The following is a 10,427-nucleotide window of genomic DNA, read 5'->3' as shown; positions in this document are numbered from 1 at the left end:
TTAGATAAATATAGCATGCATTAACTACGTGTTAAATGTAAGGGATCTGATAACAAATAGACCAATACAATTGAAGGAGCTTAAGCCTTACATCAAACAAAGCTCAAAAGTTTAATTGAGCCAAGTCTTAATACACCCAAGGAGACACACAACTTATAATTTACACAGCCGACAATTCTATCAAATCTCGCAATAAAATTCATGACAGATTAACTTAGAATGGTTGCAGGTTGTAGGGCAGATACTAACAATTCTAAAACCCGAAAGAGCTGACTTCCACAACTGGATTCTGAGACATATGATCCTCAAGCCTAGATTTACAATCACTGTGAAAGGATGCCATTGATCTTTGGCGAGAAACAAATGCCACTCTAAACTGTTCGATCCCTTGTTTGAGACTCTTTCTTTTTTGTACCTCAGACTTGTATCTCTCCAACAACATATCTCTCTCTTCTGATACTAACCTTAGATTTTGGCTGGATTTAAATACTCTATCAAGCAAGGTTTCCCTATCTTGTTGCAGAACCTGTAATTCTCTCTCAAGGTCAAGGTAACTTGAATTTGACTCTTCCAGAACCTGTTTAAAATGATCATGATCCTTTTCAAGGCTTATGTATTTGTCTCTGAATGTGTTGATTTCATTGCTCAATTTCTCATTCCAACAAGCGAAATCTTCCCCAAACTCAAGACCCTTTACCAAAGAAAAAGGAAATGAAACTAATTCAGAGATCTTCCTAATAGTTATCAAACAATAAGATTATAAGAAACCATGCATTCTACGGTACCCTCATCTTTCCCAACAGCAACCTACTGACTTTCAATATTATCAATTTATCATGTAATGCCCAACAGTTGGTTCGGTCATGCATAAAAAGTTTATTACTCCATAATCTTTCCTTGGTGAAACTCATTATAATATCAACAACATATGAGTATTAAATTAATTTTGCCACATGATATGATAATTCTGACAATAAACAGTTCAGAACTCTGGAAGTGACTTTTCTTTCATTTATCCCTATAACTTTGTGATTTAGTAATAAACGTGAGATAAATTTGACAATAGAGTAATGAATGAACAGTTTGTAGAGAGGATAATACAGGCATAAAGTTAGATGCTTAGATCAAAAGTCTGGAAAGAAATATAGTGTAGCCTAATGTCAAGGTAAGGAGTAGCACAAAAAATAATGAGTAAAATCTGGACAATATTAGCCTAGAAACTACCTTATAATCAGAGCCGCATTGTCTGGTTGTCGATTCTTTCTCCATTGTTGTTTGTGCATCTGATGATGCCAACAATGCAACAGAATTGTTCAATCTATCACAAAGAATTTTACACTGCTCTTGCAGTATAGAGGTATCCGTGCTGAAAGTTTGATAACCATCTACAGCCATTCTGCAGTGAGTTTCCAATGTTGAAAAAAGATTTGAGCCAATCTCAGTCATGCTGGTTAGCAAGATATTTGCAAACGATTTTTCATCATCAACAGAACGCTGCAAAAATCTCAAAGGTTACAGTTAGACTCAAGCCGGATGGAGTCACTTCACATATAAATTTGTATATGTAGAGCATTGTGATATCAGTATACCTGCATAACAGATAAGACATCATTATATATGTCTTTACAAGTTGTCACAGAATCAAACAGCATTTGAGGGATTTCTCTTGTCAATTTGGCCTCCTCCCGAAGTTCCATGATCTCTTTGGTTAAATTATTATTCAACAAGACCTGATCTCTGTGATTTTTCTGCAAATACGTCATACATGTAGATATGAATCTAAAAAAGAATAAAAATCTTTACGAGTATGTATATAAGTTTAGTTCCTAAATGTAATTCGGATTCACAAACCAAAAGAGCAACTAATTCTAGAAAGGTGGATACATATAATAACTTCAAACAATGATTTGCAGCAGATACATTATAATGTAAGTAATGTAGGCACTAAGTGAAGTTCATGTGAGCAACAAGGATAAATTTCACCAACTAACCTCAAGTTCGTCTTTCTCTTTAGTTGCAATTTCCATTTGCTTTCTGAGGTTCTGAATCTCGTGCTCGTAACGACCTTTTGAGAAAGCCTGATAAAAATAATTTTAACTTTGTTATATGTATCTTACAAAGCAAAAACCTTTTAATTTAAACATATCTTACAAAGCAATTAACTGCAAGAGATCCCAAACAGTCGATACCAACTCAATTTACATGAACCTTAGTTTCACTCTATCGCCATCAATCTCTTCACTGTTAAGAGTCAAGTGTACTAGAGCAATGACACATTTTATCTATATTTGTAAAATGAGAATTACTGCTAAATTCTGACAGCAAAATGAGACAGAAAATTTTTTATCTTCCCACATTCTCACATCTTCAGTTACTTTACAATTTCTTATAACTACCCTTTCAAGTTTCTACCCTTATTATTTCTACTCCGTGTATTAGATTTTTATAAACCCACCTTCATTTCTTCATTTTGAAGTTTTTATTATATGTATCTCACAAAATATACCACATTCCCACCCACTCTCTCTACTTAATTTTTTTTTATCATTTCTTGCATCAACTTACCTTTCTACTTTTTCAAAAGGTGGTTACAAGCACGAGATTCAGAACCTCAGAAATAAGTTACTATTATTGGATTCTAGGATTTGTTGGGATACGACATTAAGAATGTTAAAAACTACTCAAAGGACACCACTAAGCTTCAAGAATGAATCTTACAGGACTAATGCCATCAGATGACAGGGACCGAACTTTAATTGCCGGAGTCATACAAATTGAATCAAGGTCGGCTACATATCCTTTATTCATCTTCATCCATGCATCTTCGTCTGCTACATCATTGAATGCATCCGGAAGGGGGCTAGCATCAAAATCAGACACTGTGGCATAATTTGATCGTCGGACAACAAAAGATTTGGGAGCTTCTTTGAAGCCAGGGGTACTGAAAGCTTCTTCTTGCCGCATATGCTGGCTATTAATGCTCCTCTCCCCCATTCCTTGACCTGATAAACTTTGGTGCTACAATAAGCAAAGAAAAACAAATCTCAGATGGAAGGCTATTTAAAAAATGGTTTGGTAATTCTATTGTCTCAAAGCACACCTGAGTAGTGTTGCTCTTTCGCTCACTGTCTGAAAAGTTCACCATATTACTGAGGTTGTTAATTTTAATTTGTTGCTCTTTGATGTGCAAATCCCTTTGTCTTTGAAGCTTTCTCTCCTCTTCAAGCTCCATGGCAAGCTTTTCGTGCTCTAGTTCATACTAATAAGAGAATGATAAATGAATACCTCAACTTTATTTTTTTAGCAAAGGGATAGAACAAGTACACGAGACTACTCAACGAGAGATACTGCACCTTAAGCAAGTCATTCCGCAATTTCAATATTTCTTGTTCCATAACAACAGCTTGAGATCCCTAAACAAGAGAATATTAATTAGGTATATAATGAGCCACGAGCCCACAAAAGTCAAGGTTAGCAAATAAACTAACCTGAAGTTTTTGGCGTAGTTCCTCTATTTCCAAAGTTTGACGCTTCAACAACGCCGCATCAGTCAAGATCTAATACAAAAATTATTGATCGGCAGGCCATCATCAATTGTATACATGAACGGTAAATAATAGACCCTTTACTTTCATCAAAAAAATGGTTCCAAAACAAAACATTGATAAAAATGAAAATTTAGCCATCACACACTAATAAGGAGTAAAACAACTGGATTTGTTAACAGCAGGTGTAAGTGCTAAAAATAATTAGTAGAAAGACTAATTAACTATCTGCAAAGTAACAAGAGATATGCATATGTTCTTATACTGTCAGAATCAGTGCTTTGACGTTTGTAAGTTAGTACATGCCCCTACACCAAATAATTCCCTTTTCTGATGATTAAGTAGATAAATTCCCATATGAATACAGATTCACTTCTGTCTCGAAAATATTTAGTTCATCAACAAGTTCAACTCTTTATTTAGTTAACGCAGCAGCCAACACATATTTAAATATTGAGTGAGATCAAATATGTTCCTCAATGGTGTCAAAGAGCAAAAAAAACCAAGCAAGAGTGTAACAAACCTCATTCACTTGCGCACAATTAGTAACACGTTTAGCTCTGTTAGCAAACTGAAGAGTGCCCCTAGTTTCTTCAACATGAACCTAACCATTTAAAGGCATCAAAGTCAAACACCTCAAAATAATCTTAATGCACTAATTCAAATCAACTGGTCTTAAAGCGAGCAAACCTCTTCAGGTGCTACTGTGCAGATAATTGAAGTTTTAGCATTGCCACCAAGTGAAAACTGGAGAATGCGAGTCAGCTTACTGTCACGATAAGGAATATGTCCCCTGCCAAACCCATAAATATGTGTGAGACTGTGAGTGACTTAACCATTGAGATCAAATTAATGCCAGTGAGTTACAAACCTTTGCTTAGCTCCTTCACTGAGCTTGTTGATGACATTGCCAAGAACCATCAGGCTCTTGTTAATGTGTTTTCCTTCCTTTAATCTAACTCCATCAGCACCAGTTTTTGCAATTCTCTCAGATCCCGCCAGATCCACCAAATTCTAAATTTTATTGAACAAAAGAAGCATATTAAAACCCATAACACTGAAAAAAGGAAAGTGATATACAAAGTATGTATAAATGATAGAAAGAAATAACAAACCAAAGCAGAAACACGGATAGCATCTGAACTTGAACCATCCATCTCTTTAGTCTTACTTTCTATGACCTTTAAATGGAACAACAAACAGTTACAAAAGCTCGTAAATTATTAATAAAGCCCAAATCAGATTACAGCATTGAGAAACTACCATTCTAAAGATTGTGTGTGACCTGCTACTTCGTACGTTCATATTTGTTTCACCAAAATGTCTATTGACTGCATCATTCAATTCAGAAATCAAGCATTAGGATTTTTGTTACAATTCACTAAATATAACTCGAGTGCATATTGCAGCAAGGCTAAATAAACCTTCTCCTGCTTCGAGAAGCTTGTGCACTTGCTCAGCTTCGCTCACAATTTCTTCTCTAAGGCCAGCAACAAAAACGCCACGCTACAATCAAATCACAATTAGTGAACCTTTCTCTCTTGAAACTGAAAATGAAATAGCATAGGCTACTAAATTTACCTCCAAACTTTCATGGATCTGTAGCTTCTGGTTATTAACCATCAAAAGATCATTGATTTCTTCATTATAAATTTCCATGTATGACACACGAATCAAAAACTCTCTCTCATCATGCTGAAAACAATAGTAATCTTGTAGCTTAGACAATCAACTACGAAATTATTGCAGTACTATGAGGTCTATGTCGTAATGAGGATCAACCAAAGCAAAGACCAGAATTTCACCTTTGTTATCATGTCAAAAACGTCTTTGACAGCCCGGTGAATGATCCCGGGATCGTTTTCAGAACCATTCATGGTGAATGTCTTTCCACTACTAGTTTGCCCATATGCAAAAACAGTGCCTACAATGCACTCAAACATACAAATTATTAGAAACAAATAACTACTCTGCACAACATAATCATCATTAATCAACAACAAAAATTACAATCATACTTTATGACTGAAATCCAACAGAAAACTGCAATAATTATAATTAAAATCAACTAAATTAAATCATCCTTTTATAATCAATCAATTTTCAACAAAAAAAAAAAAAAAAAAAAAAAAAAAAAAAAAAGAAAAAAAAAATTGATTTTCATAATTGAAATCAACAGAAAAACAACAATCAGCCTTTATTATAATCAATTTTACAAATTACGGCAAGAATATTCGATTGAATGCTAGAAAATTGCTACAACTAGCATGTTAAAAAGGAAAAAACAAACCGTTAAATCCTTCAACTGCGGCATTAATAATATCCTTAGTAAGAAGCTCATAAACCCTAGAATTTGGGCAAGATTGATCAAAAACATGATCTGTAAAAAGAAACCAGAGAAAATCAAGAAATATTCAAATTAAGAATGAATTAATTAAAAAATAGGAAGAAAAAGTGAAACAAAATTTCAAACCGAAGGTAAAGGCGACGCCGGAAATGGGTGTGCCGGAAGACTTGTGAAGAGAAATGCGATTATCATCCATATTCCAGAAGGTTCCATTAAAGGATTCTTGAGTTACTGGAGGTCTCACTCTTACTGCAACACAAATCTTCTCCATTTTTTCTCCCTTTTAGTTTTTTGCTCAATAAATTTTTTTTCCGTTGCAATGGAGTGAGTTTATTTGAATTGAAATAAGAGAGGGATTTCCTGGGCGGGCTTTGGTAGGCACTCCGTACTTCTATGTTTTGAATTAGATAAAGTAACATCAATACCCCTATCAAAGCCAATCTTCTCTACTCTATATTAGAGCAAGTTTATCCCCAAGTCTTAAGACTTGAAGTGAAATCATCATTTTGAGTCTTAAGATTTATATTTAAGACTTTTCCCATTTATATTTCTTCAAAAATCTCAAGTTGAGTCTTGAAAAGTTGAAAACCTAAGACTTGAGATTGAGACCCACTTCACCCACTTTATTTTTATTTTTATTATCCTTTTTTTTTAACACTTTTCTACATATAATATGTCAAATATTTAAGTCTTAGGGTTAAAGTGATAAATTTGTGTAAGTTTTAGTGAGTCTTAACAAGAATTTGATAACATCATTTTCAATAGAAACCACAAAAAATGATGTCGCATCCAAGTCTTGGGGCTAAACTTGCTCTTAAAGTAATCCTCATAATTATCCCTATTGTACACATGGGATTATTAATAAAAAAGGAAAATTTGAATTTTTGTACCTCAAAAATGGAGGTAATTGAATTTTGGTACTCATTTAAAATTTTATTTTAAATTAGTACCTCAAAAATGACTAAAATATATGTATCAGTACCTCCGTTAGCATTCTGTCAACTTTGTCGTTAGTGGGTCCCAGCTACCAAACTTCCCTCCCTTTATTCTTTCTCTCTCTTTGATTCTAATTGAATTCCCTCCATTATACTCTCTCTCTCTCTATTTGCCCTGTTCATCCATAATCAAAGCTCTCAACCATATGCAATTACTCCATTGTTCAAATTCAACCACAATTACTTTCTCTCTCCCCTGTCAATTGCAAGGCTGTAAATTTTTTTGCCTTTTTTTTCATTGTACCTCTTCAATTGACTAAAGCTTGTGTTCTTCTTTTGACTCGAACCACACATCAGCAAGCAAATGAGAAAGGCTGAAGCTTGGAGTCGCCATCCCCATTGACAGAAGTAGGAGATTCTTCTGACAACGACCAGGTATGATTCCCTCGACTTTTTTTACTGTCCATTAATGGTTTGTTGTGCAATTTTGTTGAAATTTGTGGGCATTTTTGGAAAAAAATTAAGTAAACCCTAGATTAATGTGTTTCGATTAAATTATCAATTAAATTGAAATAGATTTAAAATTCATTGTTACAGATGCATGTGTTAGGGTATTTGTGTTGTTGAAGTTACTGTATTGTGTGCTTTAGTGTAATGAATTGGTTTAGGGTGTGACATAAAGCATATTACAGTTGTTACAGTTGTTACAGTTGATGAAATTGTTGTTAGTGATATAGATAAATGGTTAATTACATGCTTTATTCCTTAATTTGTAGATTACTCAAATGGATGAGTTTGATAACACTGTTGACATTAAGATAAGACTTTTTGGGGGTTTTGTGTTTAAGAAAAGAAAAGGAAAGGGGAGTGAGTATCAAGTATATGAGGCTGGTTTTGTTTATTGGAGGTTGAATGTGCCTTTGTCATTTATAATTTGTGTTGTACTTGAGATGGTTATGTGCTGAAGGGTTTAGGGAAAAGGGGTGGGAAGTCCCTCACATTTATGTCCTGTGGTACAAAGAGAAGGGACAAACATGGATGAATGGGAAAAGGAGATTAGAGGATGATGAGGCTTTAAAGGGGTTTCTTAAGGCAAAACACAAAGATGGGTACTTGGAGTTGTTTGTTACTGCTTCTGAGCAAAACCCCCCTGACCAAACAAATTCAGCTCATATTGTAAGCCCAAGTCAAAATCCAAACATAAGCCCACCCAAAGCCATTGAAAATCCCCCTAAAGTCAGCCCACCTTAATCTACACTTACTGAAAAAGGAACCAAACCCCAAGTTCAAGAAAAGTGCCCTGGTAAACACACTCCCAAAAAAACTTGTACTTCTTTAGTGTTGAGTAGGAGCCCTAGGTGGCAACAGTCCAACCTAGTAAAAGAAAGTGATACTACAGTTAGTGAGCCATTAGTTAGGAGGAGTCCTATGTTTTACTCAGGAAGTGAATTGAGGGTGGGAATTGATAAAGGGAAAGGGAAGCTGACTGAAGTTATTGGGTTAGGAAACAGGAGAGCTAAATCAGAGGGGAAAGGAGGGGGTAAGGCACAAAAAAAGCTGTTCATTGATGATGAGGAGAGTGATTCTGGTTCTTCAAGTGAGGATCTTAGTGATATAGATATAGATTGGAATCCAGGAGAGGAGGAATAGGGTGATTCTGAAGATGAGGGGTTGGATGAGGCTACTGGTAACATTCTAAGTGATGTGGAAAGGAGTTTGGCATTGGTGCAGCCTGGGTTTTCAGGACAGGGGAGTAAGCATAAGTTGGATCAACTTGTTAAAGATCTAGGGCAGGCTGATGTACAACTTAAGGAAGAAGAAATTGATGATGATGAGTTGAGAAGTGAGCATGGTTCTGATGAGGAGATAGATGACAGTCCTTGGTTTAGAGAGGATACAAATTTCAAGAAACCTGTTGTGTTGGTGAAGAATCAGAAGTTCACTAGCATTTTGGTGCTTAGGAAAGCCCTAAGAACTCATGCCATTGAAAATAGATATGAGTTCTATTTCCTACACAACAACAAAGAGAAGTTAACCACTTTCTGTAGGAAGAGATGTGGTTGTCAATGGGATTAAAAAAGGAGTAAGCTGCCTATTTGTCAGTGCAGTGAGGAAGTGAGGAGATGCAAGTATAAGGTAATTGCAAGGCCTTTGTTCAAGAGTAGTGCTTGGCAAATTCAGGATCTAAAGTTGGAACATAATTGTATGAGGAGCAACATGAATGCAAATGTTACTGCAGAGTACTTAGCTGAGAAATATGTTGAAGAGTGGAGAAGCAACCCTAGCTGGAAGATAAACAGCTTTAGGGATAGGGTTTTAAGTGACTTGGGCATTAATATTGGATACTACAAGGCATGGTTAGCTAGGGCTAGGGAAAAATTCATGATTTATGGGTCTGCTTCTAAACAGTATGCCAGAGTATGGGATTATGGGAAGGCAGTGCAGAAATATAACCCAGGGACTGTAGTGAATGTGGTGGTTGATCAATTGGATAGGCCAGAGCCACCACTGTTCTTGAAGATGTTTGTGTGCCTTTCCCCATTGGTAAGGGGCTTCTTGAAAGGCTGTAGGCCTTTAATAGGGGTGGATGGATGCCATTTGAAGGGCTCTTACCCTGGTCAGATTTTGGTAGCAGTGGGAAAGGATGGGAACAACAACATCTATCCCTTTGCATGGGCTACTGTAGAGGTTGAGAACAAAGAAACTTGGTGTTGGTTCTTGGAGTGCTTGAAGCAAAGTCTAGATGATTTGGCAATGGGAGGTGGCTTCATTTACATGTCAGATAGACAGAAGGTTAGAACAGCATCTATCATTTCAGTTTTATTTTGTGTTATTGATTTTGATTTGAATATGTTTTATTTGTAACTGACAATTACTTGTCAATTTTGTGTGTTAAGGGGCTCCTTGAAGCATTTGAGGAGGTGGTGCCCTTTGCTGAAAAGAGGTTTTGTGTGAGGCATATATGGGCCAATTTCAAATTGCAGTTCACAGGGTCCACATTCAAAGAGTTGTTTTGGAATGCTGCTAGAGCCACAACTTGAGTATGAACTGCACTTATGATACTCTTCCTTGTTTGTTTATTAGCATGCACTTATGTACAAAGTTGTGAATTATTACCAAGTGACAGTATGTAAGCATTTATGTGCTCAATTATGTGCTCAATTTGTATTATGAATGGTAACTTTGTGGTCTAAGTTTGTATTCTGGTCATTTCCTTTATATTAGAATGTTGTATTATGCTCATTTTGTATGCTCAGTTAATATGCTCAGTGTATGTGCTCATTTTAAATTCAATTTATATGGTCAGTGTATGTGCTCTTCCTTGTTTGTGTATGCTCAGTTTGTTAGCTCATTTTTTTTGTATTATGCTTAGTTTGTATGCTCAGTTTGTTAGCTCAATTTGAATGCTCGGTTTATATGGTCTGTTTATGTGGTCATGTGCTCATTTTGTATTATGCTCAGTGTATTATGCTCATTTTTTCTCATTTTTTTGCTTAGTTTATGTGCTCAATTTAGAGTGGTATTTTAGGGCCTTTTTGTCAAGCTTCTGTTAGTGTGAGGCCTGTGAGCTACTCTAGGCTATGTTCTGGCAGTGCTCAG

The 10,427-nt window shown here is 35.7% G+C and overlaps 1 protein-coding gene across 1 annotated transcript; it reads right to left on the bottom strand.

Moving 5' to 3' along the window:
* Positions 1-6,275, bottom strand: LOC145641048 (kinesin-like protein KIN-7N). Its single transcript, XM_081692243.1, has 18 exons — positions 6,019-6,275; positions 5,836-5,925; positions 5,351-5,469; positions 5,127-5,240; positions 4,970-5,051; positions 4,809-4,876; positions 4,661-4,726; positions 4,417-4,559; positions 4,236-4,338; positions 4,069-4,149; positions 3,489-3,557; positions 3,354-3,413; positions 3,101-3,259; positions 2,719-3,018; positions 1,992-2,078; positions 1,590-1,748; positions 1,225-1,494; positions 1-691 (listed from the first exon to the last, which is right to left on the bottom strand). The coding sequence occupies exons 1-18, from the start codon at positions 6,161-6,163 to the stop codon at positions 254-256; spliced, it is 2,553 nt and encodes an 850-aa protein (XP_081548369.1). The 5' UTR covers positions 6,164-6,275; the 3' UTR covers positions 1-253.
* Between the last annotated feature and the right edge of the window lie 4,152 nt (positions 6,276-10,427).

The sequence above is a fragment of the Chenopodium album genome, chromosome 7 (genome assembly GCF_948465745.1).
Source record: "Chenopodium album chromosome 7, dcCheAlbu1.1, whole genome shotgun sequence".
NCBI classification, from domain to species: Eukaryota; Viridiplantae; Streptophyta; class Magnoliopsida; order Caryophyllales; family Amaranthaceae; genus Chenopodium; species Chenopodium album.
Note: the sequence above shows the minus strand (reverse complement) of the source record. Positions and strands in the feature narration are given on the sequence as shown.